Genomic DNA, 17,409 nt, shown 5'->3' with positions numbered 1-17,409 from the left:
AGTGATTTTTCTTTTCTTCCTCCTCAGGGGTCAGTCAGTTCCTCTGGATCAATCTTTGGAACCGAGGATGCCGCGAGCATGCCGGCTGTGCCCCATTTGTGCTGCCTTGGAGAGAAACTCAGCCAAAGGTGCCAGAATCCAGGCTGAGCCTCGCTCAGGTGGGGTCTCTGAGGTGTCCTGTTCCGCGAGCTGGCCCTCAGGTCATCTGAGTCAGAAATATGGCCACATCCTGGCTCTCCAAGGCCCCTCCTTGGTGCCCTCAGCCCAGCACTTCCTGCTGCCCCACCCGTCCTTCCAGTGTGAGGTGCCTCCTCCGTGGCACCTTCTTCTCCTCGGGCGCTGGGGTCCAGGTCTGTTCACTTCAGGGTGCCTGGCACTGGGCTTGGCACAGAACAGGCACACAGAGACTGTTCAGTGAGCAAATGAATTGACTCAGGTGGCGATGAATGAACTGGAGCTCACCTGTCTCTCAGATGTCCATTTTTAATTCAAAACTCACAGAAGACTGATACATAGAATTGATTATATTAATTTCCAACAGGGATATGTCTGTCTCCATCAACAGGAACCCTCTTATTGGCCAGATTCCAAGTCCATCTTTCAGAATAAGGGTGGGACACTTTCTGACCCTCAATTACATTTTTAAACCCAGAGACTCTTGGCCTACACCCCGGCCAAGATAGGGTCACATTGGTAGCAGAAATGACTTTGGGGTTGGGACACCATGGACTGTGTTTGAGTCCCAGTTCTGAGCCTGACTTTGCTGTATGATCCTGGGGGCCACAGTTTCCTCATCTGTTTAATGGATATATCCATCTTTGCCTGCCTGGGTGCTGTAAAACTGGAATGTATGCCAAGAAACAGCTGGTTCACTCAGGCTTCGGGACTGAAATACAATCCCTACTTGAAGGAACCTGGGCTGTTTGGTTGGGCAGGTGGTCTTGGGGTGAGGGTGGAAGTGGTCCAGAGGAGAGGGGATGGAAGGGCTTGAGGAGGGGCTCCAAAAGCTGTTCTTCCTACAGCTCAGAGCCTCCTGGGGTGGCTTCCTTGTGGCAGGGTGACAAGTACCCTGTTTCATGTACATCTCATGTGATCCATTAGTGGGCCCCACTGGGACTATTGAGCTAAGAAAAACACTTAGGCTGTATCCAAACCTAGCAATATCTGCCTTAGGTACCAAAGCAGCAGGAAGTGGCATTATATATCATATATGTGCCATCCAGAAGGTCTAAACTTCTCAGCTTGGTGTTCAAGCTCAAAACTTATTTTTTCTCCAAGGAGTGGCAAGGTCAGTATTTGGAGCAAAGGAGCAGATTTCCTCTGTGTGTCGTCAGAGGCAGGCCACAAATCATGGAAGCAGATTTCTCTCATCTTTGTTAGGAGCTGCCTAACATGGTAATGAGCCCCCCATCCTGGAAGAATTCAAACAGAGGTTGAAAAACTTGAAAGCAGGAGAGGCAATTCCTATTCAGAGACAATGGTGTGTAGATTCCTCTACGTGATCTCAAAGACTCCTTTCTGTTCTTGGACTCATAGCACATGTGAAGGGTTATCAACCCTATTCCAGCCAGCAGCCCACTCTGGCCTGGGTGACTCAGTCAAGGGCCAGGACAGGAGTACTCGTCAGACCAGTCGAAGCAATGCTGCACATGATCCCGGCAGAGGGTCCTGGGGATACAGCTGCAGTATCTGAAAACAGTCGAGGGGCAGCGCCACCTCCCAGGGCCGCAGGGCGGGCAGGTAGTCACTGGGAAGACAGAAGAACAGCTGGAATGCCCCATGCACCGGGGCACTCCTAAGCCCTGCAGCTGGCCATAGGCCCCCCAGCCCTACCCTATCTGACACAGGTTGACTGTATTCCTTATTTCCTGCAGAAGAGAGAATCTAGACTCCCCAACTCAGCTCAGAGCCTCCTGGGGTGGCATCCTTGCGGCAGGGTGACAAGTACCCTGTCTCATGTACATCTCATGTGATCCATCAGTGGGCCCCACTAGGATTACTGAGCTGAGAACAGCACTGAGGCTGTATCCAAGCCTAGTAATATCTGCCTTAGGTACCAAAGCGGCAGGAAGTGGCATATGTATCATATGTGTGCCATCCAGAAGGGCTAAACTTCTATGTGACTTTGCGTGTGACCTCAAGCGTTACTAAGAAAGATAGGACAAGTGCCAGGCCCACGGTCAGTGTTCAAATATTAATGCCCGTCATCTCCCATCCTCCTCTCTCACCCTAATTTGGTCCCACCAGCCCACTTACAACTCCCTGAGGGAACCTTGCAGGCCTCCCTTCTTTAACCTGGACCCTGGGCCTCCAGCATTCCCCGCTGCACACCCAGTCTCTGCCTAGTGAAACCCTGTCCATTTTTTAAGGCCAGCTTGAACACAGCCTCTTCTGAGAAGTCTCCCTTGATTATTTCTTCTCCCCTCCCCCACCCAACAAAAACCTCTCCAGGACCCCTGGCACTACTTTTAGTCACTAGCATCATGTAAGTCCTGGGAATAGGACATATGTTTGACCCCTGGCTTTCCCCCAGCAGGACCTGGCACCAGGCCAGCCCCAACAGTGCTCAGAACATATTTGTGGGTTGAATGCCAGGGAAGAGATTGGAAGCAAACTCTGGGGCAGTGAAAGAACTCAAATCTTAGAGTTGGGAGACTTGGGTTTATACCCAAGCTCCCTCTTTATCACTCATTTTACTAAGTCTCTTCTCCCCTCTGGCCTCAGTTTACCTACATATAAATTGGGGCCAGTGATTCCTGCCCTGCTTTCTTCACAGGATTGCTGGGTGGTGCAGAGGAGATGAGGGAAGCCCAGGTTCAAACCCCAGTTGGGCCACGTAAGTACCCTTCTTGTGACTGCCCTCTGGGCTCCCTGGCTTCCTCATTTGAGACCTTGAAACCAAGCTCCCCACCACAGAAAAATAACTCTCTGGAAGGAACCACTTATAGTGGTAATGAGCACCCTGCCACTTGAGGCATTCAAGCAGAAGTGGAAAACATCTTCCTAGAATGAAAACAGGGGACGCAGGGGAAACCTCAGAGATTCTCTGGTTAACTTCTGCCCTCTTGCCGCTGCTTGGCCAGTTGCCCAGCCCAGCCTGTGCCCAGACCCCCACCTGGGCTCAGTTCATCTGAGCAGTCCCCGCAGTTGTTGATCCCATCACACATTTGGTCTGAGTAGATCCAGGAAGCAGGGTCTCCACAGTGAGCCACAAGAAAGCCAGGGAGGCTCTGGGGCACAGCTCCTACAGAGGGAGAGATGAAGCAGGAGCAAGTCCACATCTGGCTTCAGTTCAGGTACGGGCAGGCTGGTACATTCAGGCTGCAGATGTCTCATGGCTAAATGGAGGTAGATTGTCCTGACCAGCCTGACCGCTGACAAACCCAAGGTCACTGAGCATCCAGGAAGGGCACAAGGATAAGGTTTCCTGGGGAGAAGGTCAGTCAAGGGGAGAGGAGGGTTCTTTCCCTGTTTATCCAACAGGATGCCCAGAGACGCTTCTCCCTTCCTCACTCCTACTCAGCTCTTGCTCCTTCCCATCCACACCATGTCTTACTCTGCTCCTCCCTCCAGAAATGTCCTTCTTGACACCTGTCCAAAACCATCCCACCTGCAAGTCCAGGTTCAAGTTCCTACACCTCCAGGAAGTTTCCTCCAACTGGAACACAACAAGAATAAATGTGGAGTTTCCCTGGTGGCTAACCGGTAAAGAAATCACCTGCCAACGCAGGAGACACGATTCAATCCCCGATCTGGGAAGATTTTACATCCCATGGAGCAACTATGCCTGTGAGCCACAACCCTTGAGCTGGTGCTGTAGAGTCCGAGAGCCTCAGCTACTGAGCCCATGTGCTGCAACTGCTGAAGCCCCTGCACTTAGAATCCGTGCTCCACAACGAGGGAGACCACCACAGTGAAAAGCCCGAGCACTGCAACCAGAGAGTGGCTTCTGCTCTTTGCAACTAGAGCAAAGCCAGACCAGCAGTGAAGACCCAACACAGCCATAAATAAATAAAATAAATAATTTTTTAAAAGAATAAATGTGAAGTCTTGCACTTGGATCCCGGAACTCAGGGCATGTGGGTTCACATGTTTTGTGAGAGGGAATCAGAGCACCCTTCATGAAAGTGGGTTCTGTGTTGGACAGCAGTGTGACAGGGCTACCAAAAATTAACACAAACTCAGGCCACATCACTAGAGATATAACCCAGACTTAGGAGGGGAAAAGTCTTTGTTCCTTGGACTGGCCAGAGCCAGCCGGAAGTGTCACGGATGTTTCTGGAGCTAGTCCAGGGAGAGGGACACGGGCAGTTTGTTTGTGTTCTGTGGATGCTGGTGGGGTGGGAAAAACCAATCACAATGGGGTGACTGGGAGTTCAGAGGGTAGTTCAGGGAAAAGGAAACTCACTTGGGACAACAAAGTAATCGCCAATCCACGCAGTGCCACCGTCATGGGAAACAGATTGACGTGTGGTTCTTGGAGGGCAGGGGCTGATGAGAGGTTACAGTTGGAACCAGTCAAGGGTGCTATTGGGAGGTAGCCCTAAACTCAGTACAAGGGAGACGTCCCCACTGGAAAACCAGAGTGATGGGAGCGGCTGCCTCAAGTTGTAGTGAGCTTCTATCCTGGGAGTGTGCAAGCAGAGGCTGGGTGGCAGAGGGGATTGGGGCGTGAGCTGGAACATGGGCTAGATGAATTTAAGATCTCTTCTGGTCTTGAGGGCTCACGACACAACGACCCTCTGCTCATAAGCTACCCCACCCCACCCACTCTAACTCACCAATCTCTTTCCCTCCTCTGTGGCAACTGCCACACTCCTCTCTCTTGAGAACTGTCAGGTCTAAGGTCTGGGATTAGACCTTCCCATTCATTCATTGGTTGATTCACTGATTTCATCACTTATTCAACAAATCATTCCGGATATTTCTCTGTGCAGAGCCCTGTTCCAGCCCTGGGCCCCAAGATCAAGCAGACTAGGTTTGCCTCCGAGGAGTTCACAGTCTGATGGGGGTGGCAAGCATGCCAAATGAGATTGACAATGAATGTGACTGGAGCTGGGACACAGGTAAGCACAGGGGCTGAGAGTCCAGTAAAGGGAACTTCATCTAGTTTGGGAGTCAGAGAAGGCTTCTTGGAGGAGGTTGCATAAAGTTTCTCCAGACCCAGAATGGAGGCATTCCCTCGTGTGAGCATATGTGTGTGCATGTTACTGGGACAGGGTGTGAGAAAATGTTCCTGGCAGTATACAACCAAAGGCATAGAAGCACACAAGGGTGCCTGGTATGTTCAGGGTGGTTGAGCTTCAGTCTGGCTGCAGGGAGAGCTGGAGTTGAGGGCAACTCCCAAGGGGCCCTGGCGTAGGTACTCACGGCACAAGGCCTCCTCCTCGTCCTCGCCGTGGGCACAGGTGCGGACGCCGTCACAGACGCTGCTGGCCGGGATGCAGCTGCTCCTGTCGTCGCACAGGAAGCCCGTCCTGTTCATCTGCGTCACACAGGCCTGGGCCCCTGGGTGGGCGGGGCGAGCCCCAGAAGGGTCAAGGGTGGTGTTCACAAGGGCATCACCAAGTTCTCCCTCCCTGAGCCCCACCTGAGCTGGAGCGAGGGGCTGGGGCCACATGGAGGACTCTGAGCTCAACGTCGAAGATGGCGTGCAAGCCCCAGTTCAACCACTTGCCGGTTGTGTGACCGTGGGCAGGTGACCTGACCTCTCTGTGCCTCAGGTTCCTTGTCTGCAAAGTGGGGAGCATAGCACACACCCCGTGGGACTGCTGGGGAGATTACATAAAAGTCTCTGTGTAAATAACCGTAGAGAGAATGCAAAGAAAGTCATGGTTCCCATGACTATTGAACAACCATCTCACGGGAAGCTCCTCAGGACAGGCCTCGAGTTAGTGATGCGGTTTTCATGGCAGGGCTCCTGGTGCAGGTGAGGGTGTCAGAGGCAACATCCTGGGGCCAGCTAGCGACCGTTATGCCACAGTCCTTATATCTGGGACAGCTGTACAGGCTGCAAACACCTTCATATTTTTATTCTATTGTTTCCCTGAACCCTCCTGTGACATGCCATCACTAGCCCCATGTTATAGATGAGAAAAGTAAGACTCGGTGAAGTTCGAGAGGCCTGGCCACACAGCTAATAATCAGGCTGCTGCCTCTCTCTTTCCTGAGGTTGGGCTGCCTCTGCAGTGCCCAGGATTGGTGGGGACCATCTGAGTGTCTGTCCCTCTAAGAGTCTTCCCTCTGTCCCACTGCGTGGAGCACCCAGCCCTGGGGCTGCTCCAAAGAATTAGGGGAAAGAAACTGACAGAGGAGCCTGGAGGTCCAGCTCTGCGGGTTGCGCACGCAGACACACGTGTGTGGGGTTGGAGGTGGGGGCGAGTTTATGTGGGTCTGTGCACATGTGAATCACAGCTCATCTCCTGGAACTGCCTCAGCTAGTGTGAGGTGTTGGCTCTCAGAGACACATTGTCACACACACACACAACTGCTCACAGACATACATGCTTGGACACACTTGCACAAACACAGACATGCACACACTAGGGCAAACACACATAGATATGTACCTGCACATACAAACATGTGCATACACACGGATGCTTGCACACATGTACACACAGACACACGGGTGCATGCATGGAGGCAGCTCTTCATGGGTTCACATCTACCCGCAGTGTCCATGCACGGGCACGAGGGTGGATTCTACCCCTATCCTCACTGAGTCCCCTTAGCACCTCCTGTTAGGCAACAGAGATATCTCTCAGAAAGGTAGGTCTGGTGCACCCCAGTCCCAGATAATTCCTTCCCATGGCTCTCTACATGGTGACCTCCTTCCCCAGTGCAGCCTTCGAGGCGCTGGGCCCTGGGCCCCCGGCCCTACCCGCTGCCCTGTCCATCGAGTCCACTGACATTCTCCTCATATTTCCTCCCATCCCACACATGCTGTTCCCTGTGCCTGGATGCTTTTCCCACCACCCCCTCCACCAACCAACCCCGCTTTCCCTTCATGCTTCAGTGCCGTTCACTTCTCAAGGTGCCCATCCTGACCCCTGGACTGGCCAGAGTCCCGCCCCAGGCGCTCAGAGCTCCCACTAAGCCTGCCTTAAAGTGCTTATTGGGTTAACCTCCGTGTCACTCTGCAAACTGTTAGCTCCACGAGGTCACGTTTGGTGTTGGGGCTCATGCTGAAGCCTGCCTGGCCTCAGGGATGGACTGGAGAGGTCCCCGTTGTTGGTGGTGGAGACAGACACACAGAGGGACAATACCACTCAGGGTGATTGGGCTTGGGGGAGAGGAAGTGTGAGAGCACTGGGAGCTGAAACAAGGCTCCTAAACAAGGCAAGCAGGGAAGGCTTCCTGGAGGAGGTGGCGTCATAGCTGGGTCCACTTCAGTAGCTCAAGCTACAGATGTGCAGATGGAAGCTCAGAGATGTGTGCGTGTCAGTGTTGGTGTGTATCTGTACATGCACCCCAAGGAACTGTTCAAACGTCACTTTGTGGAGAAGCCAGGCAGGATCAGTTTCCCCATCGCTCTGTGTTCCCTCTACCCTCCCATGAAGTCTGACCCACTCTCTCTTCCCCACCCTGACCTGGCGTGCGAGGCGGGGGTCCAAGGATGGCGACCAGGGCGATCAGAGCTGCGAGAGCTGTCAGCAGGAGCATCAGGAAGGCTGAGAGGCAGGCCCCTCGGCGTGAGCAGCAGCAAGGGCTGCAGTTCGCTGTGTGGGGTGGGAAACCAGTGATGGAGCAGCCAGTGCGGGGGCCCAGGGACCCCTGCCCTGACCCCTACAAGTGGTCCCTCTTCACTAGGGTGCTGGGGCAGGACAGGCTTCCCTGGAGGAGGGCGCTCCCAAGCCCACTGAGATGCTCTCAGCTCTGCCTGTGGACCCACCCCACCAAATGCCTGGCCCTGGCCCACATCCAGCAGCTGGTAAGGGGCAGTCGGGACGAGGGCCCCAGGTCTCTGCTCCACCCATAACCCCCATGTCCTTCCATGAGTCTGTCTCCTCAGGAGATAGGGAAGGAGACACGGACACCTGCTTCCTGAGTTCCTGCCATAGGGTAGAAACCAAAGCAGGCCCTTCACAGCCATTATTTTAATTACTCAAGACAACTTTTATTTTACAGATGAGGAAACTGAAGCTCAGAGAAGGAAAAGTCCAGGTCCCCTTGTGTGGAGCTGTTATGTCAGTCCACATCTATTTGCTGCCAAAATTGGTGCTCTTTCCACGGTGTCAACTAATTGTTCATTCTGGAACCTGCCAGGATGCTGGTTGGAATCCCAGCTTCACCACTTTTCAGCTGGGCCACACTGAGAAGCCACTTTATTTCTCTGTGCCTGTTTTCCTCATGTGGGAAATGGGGCTCTAATGCCTACATTAGAGTTGTTGAGAGGATTGAGCTAGGAACTGGATCAGAACAGGGCTTGGTACATAGTAAGTGCTATAAAGGTTCTAGCTACTATTTGTCTTTATTGAGCATCTACTATGTGCCAATCTGGAAATGATAGTGACACCTTTAACTGACTTTGCTCCTGAATTTTTTCTGGCTTGTGAAATAATGAAAGAAAATCTTATTGGGGACCTACTAAGTTCCCTGGTGGCTCAGATGGTAAAGAATCTGCCTGCAACATGGGAGACCCAGGTTCAATCCCTGGGTTGGGAAGATCCCCTGGAGAAGGAAATGGCAACCCACTCCAGTGTTCCTGCCTGGAAGATCCTGGCAGGCTACAGTTCATGGGGTTGCAAAGAGTTGAACATGACTGAGTGACTAGGTACCCTGCTCTGTAGAGGACATAAAAGCAATAACAACTCTGATCCTTGCCCTCCAAAAGCTTGCAGTTGCACTTAGAAGACAAGGTCTGGACACATAAAAAGAAGAGTGTGAACACTCCTCTGTCCCCCGGGGACTATTATCTGAGGGAAGGGGCAGGAGCATGTGTCCCCAGAGGTCAGCCCAACAGCAGGCACACAATAGGCGCTTTGGGAATGTTCTGATCTAGAGATCCAGGGAAGAACCCAGTTCGGGTCAGTTCAGGTCACTTCCATACGGTCCACTCACATTTTCAGAGCAGCCTGCTCTGTGCTGGTCTATCAGTCAGACCAGTACCTGTTCCCCAGCAGCTCACACAGCCAGGTGACCAATGTGGTAAATGAGGTGTTCTGGGTGCTTGAAGGAGGATGGGATTTCCATGGGCGGGTGAGGGGAAGGTGCAAGGAGAGTGCAGTCCAGGTAGAGAGTGCAGGAGGGTAGAGGTCCCGATGGCATGTGGGGGACAGCAAGTGTGGCTGAAGCCTGGGATGGGTGTACCTTGGGAAGGGAGACAGGGTAGGAGACGCAGCATAAATCTAAAACCCACATTCCCTGCAGCCTTGGTCGGTGGCTCCCTTGTAAACTCGGGTAACCAGGGAGACAGCGAGAAGGCTAGCAAGGAGAAGCGTCCTGGTCTGTTGGCCAAGCAGCTGCTTCTCAAATATTTGCGCAGCACAGGTTGGGCAGGAGGGGTCACAGGAGTGTCTCGGGGTCCATGGCCAGGTGAAGGTCGCACTTTAAAGCCTGAAAGCCCTTAAGTGCTTATCCCCTTGGGGACAGATGGGAAAGGGAGGCCATTATTCCACACCAGGCCCTTCGTGAAGCAGGCTTGAAATTAATGAGCGCCAGTGTGGAGCAAAAAGATACTGGGGCTCTGCAAGCCTAGGGACCCTAATTTGAACTTGAACCCTGTCTCACTCCTCCCATCCGTGTGGGATCCCAGTTTGGCTGAACCATCCGACCTCACGTCACCTCAGCTGCCTCATCTGCTATTGCACCTTACAGGAGACCCCCTCAGAGCTGACCATTGGGTGTAGAAGAGGCCCCATGGTGCTGGGCACACGGTAGGGCCTTGATCCCTGATAGTTATTAGTAGTAGCTCCTCTCTGGGTCTGTCCCCTCAGTGGTCAAGTGAGAGTCAAGATTGGACACATAGTAGGTGCTCAATAAAAGTGTCCTTTTCTTCTTTATTCCACAGAAGTAAACCACACTGTCCTGGTCACTTGGTGAGCCCGCGGCCGAGAGCAGGTGCTCAATAAACGTGAGATCCCTCCCACCTTATCCCCCAGAGGTAGAGACCCACCTGGGTCACCATGAGTCAGGGACTGGACTCTAGAGCTCTTTCCTGTATGGGTTTGGGGGGCACAGTATGTCTGTGGGGTGGGCAGCACACAGTACGTGCTCACATGTGCTTATGCATTTAGCAAATGGCCATCAGTACAGATGGCCGGGACACTGGGAATGGATGACATCAACAACGGGGCCCGAGGTCTGAGAGACAGAGGGAGCCTTAGGGAGCCGCTTTTGTGTCTCCATAGCAACAGCCCAGCATCAAGGGAGTCCCATGTAGGGGAGGGGCTGGCCCCAGGCCCCCCGGCCTTTACCTTCCCCTCCAGGGAGGGCTTTGCTTCCAGCAGCAGCATTGCCATTGGCATCCCCCTGCCCAAGAGAACAGAATGTGTGGTGGGCTGAGGTGAGGGGAGGTCCAGCCTCAGGGAGCTAGACTGAAAAGTTTCTCAGAAGCATCACCAAGAGCCTTGGGTGGAAACACTGGCCCTCCCACTTGGCTGCTCCACACTCGTGTCTACTTTATGTTCCCACACCTTTGCCTGAACTGTGCCCTTCGCCTGGAAAGCCTTTTCCTCCACTGCCCATTTGGCAAACGTTCATCCTTCAAACCAGCTCAGGGGGTACCCCCTTGGAGAAGCTCCCCAGGCACCACCTTAATGCCGATCATTCTCTCCCCTGACCTCCTGTCCCCTCCCAGCTCTCACCACCTGAACCATGTATCTGGTTCACCTGTTGCGTCTCCCTACAACCTGGTAGAGAGCCTCCGGGGCGGTAGGGGACCTGAGTCACCTCAGTGTCTCCCCTCTTTACTGCCCACCCTTAGCCTGGGGTTTGCATCCCGCCCCCCTGCCCAGGTCAGGAACCGTCTCAGGGCAGCTCTTACCTGGGGGAAGATCTTGTTCATGTCTCTGGCTCCCAGCTCCAGTCTCCAGCCCTGGCAGTGCAGAAAACTCGGCAGGTTCCTGGCCTGTCACCAGGGGCAGCCAGGAGGAGGAAGGACAGGAGGCCTCTCCCGGCCGCACCCTCCCTGTGGGCAGGCTCCTCCCAGGCTGCCTCCCAAGAAGAGGAAAGGGCAGGAGGGTCCTGCTCCAGCCTGGCCTCTTCCCCCTCTGCAGGCTGACAGCCACGGTCCAACGCCAGAATTCTCTATGTGACAGAAGAGCCTGAGGTTCAGAGAGCGAGAAACTGCCCTTGAGTCATACGGTGCGGGGTTGAGAGGGAAGCTGAACCCGGGAATTTTTCAGTGTGTGATTTTCCCCCACATCAATGATGAGATGGAGGATCTCAGGTCCCCCCCAGCTGCATGAAGATCCAGGCAGAAATACCCAGAATTAAGGTTCCAGTGGCTAAAAAGTAGGGATCATGTTTTCACTGATGTTTGTTCAATGAAATACATACCATATGTGGAAAGAATATGTATTTTCCACTAAAATGATACGTCACTTAACCCAAGTTTCAGCTTTCTCATCTGTCTCTCTAAACTTCTTTTCCCCTCGTTCCTGAAGAAAAGTGGTGCCCCCGTAGATGGATCTCTTTGTCCTCCCCACTCAGCACCCAACACTGTACCAGACCCACTCAGTCCACTTGCTCTAATGTCTCCCTTCTTCCCCCTCTCTTTCCCTGAAAAACAAAATTTAAAAACATAAGAAAATACAAAAAATTTGGAAGACTAATGTAACAAATAATCATGTATCCATCATCCAGAGATGTGTATGTTTCTGTGCTTAGTTGCTCAGTCCTGTTTAACTCTTTGCCACCACATGGACTCAAGCCCACCAGCCTCCTCTGTCCATTGAATTCTCCAGGCAGGAATACTGGAGTGGGTTGCCATGCCCTCCTCCAGAGGATCTTCCTGGCCCAGGGATCAAACCCGGGTCTCTCGCATTGCAGCAGATTCTTGACCATCTGAGCCACCAGGGAAGCCCACCATCCAGAGATAATAATGTTAAAATTTAGTCATCTTTCCATCAAGTATAGCAAAACTGTAGTTCTCTTTTTTTCCCCAGTTGTATTATTCCTTCCCTCCTTCCCCAGAGCCAACCAGTTTCTTGAACATGCTGCGTATGCTTCCAGTGGCTAGGTTTTACACACTCTCTAGAAATACACATACACATACATCTAGAATCACCCTGCAGAGGCTCCCCAACTTCACCAAATATTACCCGACCACTCTTCCAGGAGGCTGTACTGGTTTGCACCCCCATTAGCAGTGACAAGAGTTTCTGTCTCCTCAGTCTTGAAAGTGTCAGACTTTCTGACCTCAATCTGCCTCTGGTGGGTGTGAAATGGTATCTCACTATGGTTTAGTTTGCATTTCTCTAGTAACTCCTATGGCCACCCCCAGTTGCTAACATGTATTGAACACTTGTTTTGTCACATGCTCCACTACATGTGTTACATATGTTAACCCACTTAGCCCTCCCAACCACAAATGATGGAGACTATTGTTATCTCCATTTCACAGATGAGGAAATTGAGGCACAGAAACATTGTTACTTGCCCAAGGCTCACAATTGAAAGGAGGCATAGCTGCGTTATAGACGTGGGTGACTGAAAAGTTCACACATTACCTCTACTTATCTCCTCATTTCTTAAATGTATGGTCCTCGGACCAGCAGGACCTCATCATGTATGAGATGGAATCTCATCCAGGCCCACCGAGCCAGAACCTGCATTTTAACAAGGAGGTTCAAATGCATATTCAGTTTGAAAAGCCCTGCCCCACCCATGCTGTAACGTTGCCCTCTTAAAATATATTGGTCATGTGGATTTCTTCCCTCGTGAAAGGCTTTTTCCAATCTGTTGTCCATTTTTCTATAGGTGACTTATCTTTTTCTTATTGACTTATGGGTTTCTTTATGCTGAATCTGAATCCTTTGTGGCATGGATCAAACACATCTCTCCCAGTATGTAGCTTGTCACTTGCTTAGAGTGATTTCTGTTGGCTCCATCCACCTTTCTAAATCCATCTTTCTTGTCCAGAACCAGGCAATAATCTCACTCCATGAAGCCTTCTCCAACTCTCCCCACCTCCTCGGATTTGTCTTTCCCTATACGGAGGAGCCTGGTAGGCTGCAGTCCATGGGGTTGCTAAGAGTTGGACACGACTGAGCGACTTCACTTTCACTTTTCGCTTTCATGCATTGGAGGAGGAAATGGCAACCCACTCCAGTGTTCTGGCCTGGAGAATCCCAGGGACGGCAGGGCCTGGTGGGCTGCCGTCTATGGGGTCTCACAGAGTCGGACATGACTGAAGCGACTTAGCAGCAGCAGCAGCGTACTCCTTATGGTCTAGGGCTCCATCTGACCCTGGCTATGGCTAGCGGAGATCCTCTGCCCATAAGATCAGCAAATCTCAGCTTGTCAGACAAACCTGGGTTTTTATTCTGATTCTGCCAAATTAATACCTACCTAATTTAAGGCGGCAAGTCACAGCCTCTCTGTTTCCTTATCTGAAAATGGAGATAAGAATACTTACCTCAGAATTTTGTGGTTAGAACGAAGTAAGTGCACGTAAGTGAAGGTGTTCTGCAGCCTGGGAGAATACAATATTGTTTCTGAATGGCTTGGTTTGTTTATAATTACAAAGAGATCTGCTTGAGGTGGGGACTACTTTGTAGTCCAGGGCGCAGCTCAGGGTTGGTCAATAGTAAGTGGGCACTACAACTAGATTGACCCAGGCACCTGTCACATCGACTTCCAGACCTGCCTAGAGGTGAGGTTCAGTCCCTGCTTCAGCATCTATCACTGTACCTTCCACAACTCTGAGAGTCCTGGCTGGATGCCTTGCCTCGCTGAGACTCTGTTTCCTCAATTCTAACACGGAGATGTTAAACCCCATCCTGCTTTCCCAGAAGGATGCTGTAAAGACACATTTAAAAGTGACAGTGAGAGTACTCTAAAGGGCTTTGCAAAAGTCATGGGGAATCAATATACAAACTTCATCATGAAATGTCTGCTGCTGCTGCTGCTAAGTTGCTTCAGTCGTGTCCGACTCTGTGTGACCCCAGAGACGGCAGCCCACCAGGCTCCCCCATCCCTGGGATTCTCCAGGCAAGAACACTGGAGTGGGTTGCCATTTCCTTCTCCAATGCATGAAAGTGAAAAGTGAAAGTGAAGTCGCTCAGTCGTGTCCGACTCTTAGCGACCCCATGGACTGTAGCCCACCAGGCTCCTCCATCCATGGGATTCTCCAGGCAAGAGTACTGGAGTGGGGTGCCATTGCCTTCTCCCATGAAATATCTAAGTAGACACTTTTACAAGATAGCATTATAATATTTCTCAGTGCAGATGAACCAAATTTTATTTGACACATACATACTTAAGCATTATGAAATTTTCAGATGTGGGGCTCCAATAATGACTGCATGATGGTATCTCTTGAGGTAACATTTTCAAGAGTTTTTGTTGAAACCTTTCATTTCTAATCAGTTGCTGATTTCTTTCCACCCAAGCCTTCAATTATTGCTGCAATGTTGCCAAAAAATTCAAGTATATAAAACATATAATAGTAAAATAAGCCCAAATCATTTAGAAGTGAACAAATAAAAATATTATACTCTCAAAATAACAAGTAAAGTAAAATTAGACAACCCCTAAACCAGAGTTTCAGTAACTTGGAAGAGAAAAAAGTTAAATATTTTCACTAACTTCTAACTGAAATATAGCATGTCCTTTAATTATGAACACAGTCAACGATTGATAGTACTGTGAGCAGTTCCTATGACTTTATCACCAATAGAAATCAGATATTTACATATTCCAGTTGTTGCTGAGATTTCAAAATAAAATTTGAAATTACTTTGAAATTCCAGTAGTTTTAGAACCACCACCGCTGCTGATGCTAAGTCACTTCAGTCGTGTCCGACTCTGTGTGACCCCAGAGACGGCAGCCCACCAGGCTCCCCCATCCCTGGGATTCTCCAGGCAAGAACACTGGAGTGGGTTGCCATTTCCTTCTCCAATGCATGAAAGTGGAAATTGAAGTCGCTCAGTCGTGTCCGACTCTTAGCGACCCCATGGACTGCGGCCCATCAGGCTCCTCCGTCCATGGGATTTTCCAGGCAAGAGTACTGGAGTGGGGTGCCATCGCCTTCTCCGAGAACCACCACTAGGCCTTATTTTATGTGTTAATAAAGAAGCACATATACACATAATTGAAAAATTTTGAAAATAACAATTGTATTTTAATATGATTAGTTTTCTTTGCAATCCTTTATGCTTGGTTTTAGGCATGTGAAAACATTATTCTGAGGAAGAGTCAGTCCATAGGCTTCACCAGATTATCAAAAAGGTCCATGGCATGAAAAAGGTCAAGAATGCTTGCTCTAAACAGATAATTCATTAACATCACAGGAAGAGAATACTTAATAGTGAAATAGTAAAGCTGACTTCAACAATTATACATTTCAGAGAAGGTATACAAACAGCACTTCAGAATTTAATTATTGCAAAGAGTCAGAAAATCAACACTAACTGTGCAATCCAGCTTCTTACAGAAGGCTGCGTTTCCCACTATCTCAGTCTTTTGTCTCTGTCACTGTACATACTGTAGGGTAAGAGAGTTAGAGAAGGCGAGGTTCAGAAAAAGTGAACGAGACCAGCACTTTACAGGAACAGATCACCTTTAGTGAGGCGAGAAGGGGCAGGAGTCCGATTAGGGAGCTGCTGCACTAGCCTAAGAACAGAGTAAGTATATATAGGCATATATGTGGAAATCTACTGCCTTAAGGGGGCCTGTTCTTCTCCAAGGTTGTTTGGAGTAGTTACCTCTTAAATGGCTGGGGCAAGGAATTCTGGACTTCGGCCAGAGGCTGGACCGGCTGGGAGCTGGGCTAATCAACCTTAATGTCCATTTTTTTTCTTCAGGTGAGAGTTTTTTGTTTTGCATAGAATGGTGGGGAGGACCCGGAGTGGAGTTTTAACTCCAGGCTATTTTGAGCCATGTAACTTTCCTTCACGTACCACCACCCCTAGACTCTAGTCTAGAAGCAAAAAGAAAGATAAAAAAAGGGAGCTTCTACTGATGATACTCAAATGCAAACATAACCTGCTCTGCAACTGGTAATGTGGAGGCAAGGGGTCAGGAATACCCTGGGTTAGTAGAAGCTGGGCTGGCACACCTAGAATTTGAGGACAATAATAAGTAGACCAAGCACTGTGGTTTAAAAATTTAGCCCAACGTGAAGACTGGTAAGAAGCTTAGGAGTCCATGGGACAGCCTTCCAGTTTGCTTGGCAATACTTAGATTGTGCTTATGACCCAATGAGTAGGCTTACCACCCAAACAATAATGTGGAACAACAGAGACCCTTATACTTAAGAGCTCAAAAATATTAATATATGTGAAACAAAATGAAATAGGATTATTGGGCATTAAAAAACAAAAACACAACCCTGGGAAGCAAATGGGATTTCCCATTTCTCTGTGGCTGGATAAACACAAAATTTAACAGATCCTGGAGGTAACTACAGAGCTAAGACGTTGCTGTCTCTCAAATTCCCCTCTAGTCTATCAGGAGCACCGTTGTCCAGTGCATTGTTCCACAGCGCTGCAGCTCTCGTGCTTAAAACCTTTTAATGCTTGCCATCTTGCTCAGGACCAGGTCCAGGTTTACTAAGGTCCTTTATTTTGTGGTTTGTCCAGCCCCATCTATTGCTGTTTTTACATGTGCTATCTCAGGCTGCTAAACCATTTGCAGTTCCCCACCTGATGCCTCTAGATGTGAGCATGCTATCCTCACTGGTACACTGCTCCCTGTATTTTGTTTGGCTTTCCTTTTCCCTCTAGGTTTAAGCTTGGGTATCACTGAAGTTAGGGGTCCTCCCATAGTACTTCATGCTTATCTGGTCATATCACATTGATAAGTTTGTCTCCTTTAAAATCTGAGCAACCAGAGTTGGGTACTGGGTCTTTGTTGTTGCAGCCCCATCATCCAGCATAGGGCCTGACACTCAGGCTCTCAAGTGGTTGTTGAATGGTTAAAATGTGGATCTCTAATAGGATATCTTGGCAAAATCACTGCCATGGTGTGGGGACAGTGGGGACATAGCTGAGAATTGTATCGATTGTTCCAAAGGTTGGTGGGTGGGCTGACTAGCTTTATTAAAAAAAATTCTACAAATTTCTGTATTAATGATTCCCCTCATGTGATCCTAAAATACATAAGAGCCCACAAAAATTATAATGGGAATTATTTTATGTATTTAAAAAATCACAGTGGAAATGTCACATTTACCTAAAATAAAGCCACACAGACTAATAATAAGGGATAAAGTTGTTTGCTTTTGGCTGAGTCAAAGTACC

At 50.0% G+C, this 17,409-nt stretch overlaps 1 protein-coding gene across 2 annotated transcripts; it reads right to left on the bottom strand.

Annotated features, from left to right (window-relative positions):
* Positions 1–469: 469 nt before the first annotated feature.
* On the bottom strand, positions 470–11,103 carry LDLRAD1 (low density lipoprotein receptor class A domain containing 1). Of its 2 annotated transcripts, XM_006067217.4 has the most exons (6): positions 10,988–11,103; positions 10,419–10,473; positions 7,593–7,721; positions 5,371–5,508; positions 3,116–3,244; positions 470–1,747 (listed from the first exon to the last, which is right to left on the bottom strand). In XM_006067217.4, the coding sequence occupies exons 1-6, from the start codon at positions 11,006–11,008 to the stop codon at positions 1,599–1,601; spliced, it is 621 nt and encodes a 206-aa protein (XP_006067279.3). In that variant the 5' UTR covers positions 11,009–11,103; the 3' UTR covers positions 470–1,598. The 2 variants fall into 2 exon arrangements, with proteins under 2 accessions (XP_006067279.3, XP_044800921.2); XM_044944986.2 differs by lacking the exons at positions 10,419–10,473; positions 10,988–11,103 and having other exon boundaries at positions 5,371–5,771; positions 7,593–7,724.
* Between the last annotated feature and the right edge of the window lie 6,306 nt (positions 11,104–17,409).

The sequence above is a fragment of the Bubalus bubalis genome, chromosome 6 (genome assembly GCF_019923935.1).
Source record: "Bubalus bubalis isolate 160015118507 breed Murrah chromosome 6, NDDB_SH_1, whole genome shotgun sequence".
Taxonomy (NCBI): Eukaryota; Metazoa; Chordata; class Mammalia; order Artiodactyla; family Bovidae; genus Bubalus; species Bubalus bubalis.
Note: the sequence above shows the minus strand (reverse complement) of the source record. Positions and strands in the feature narration are given on the sequence as shown.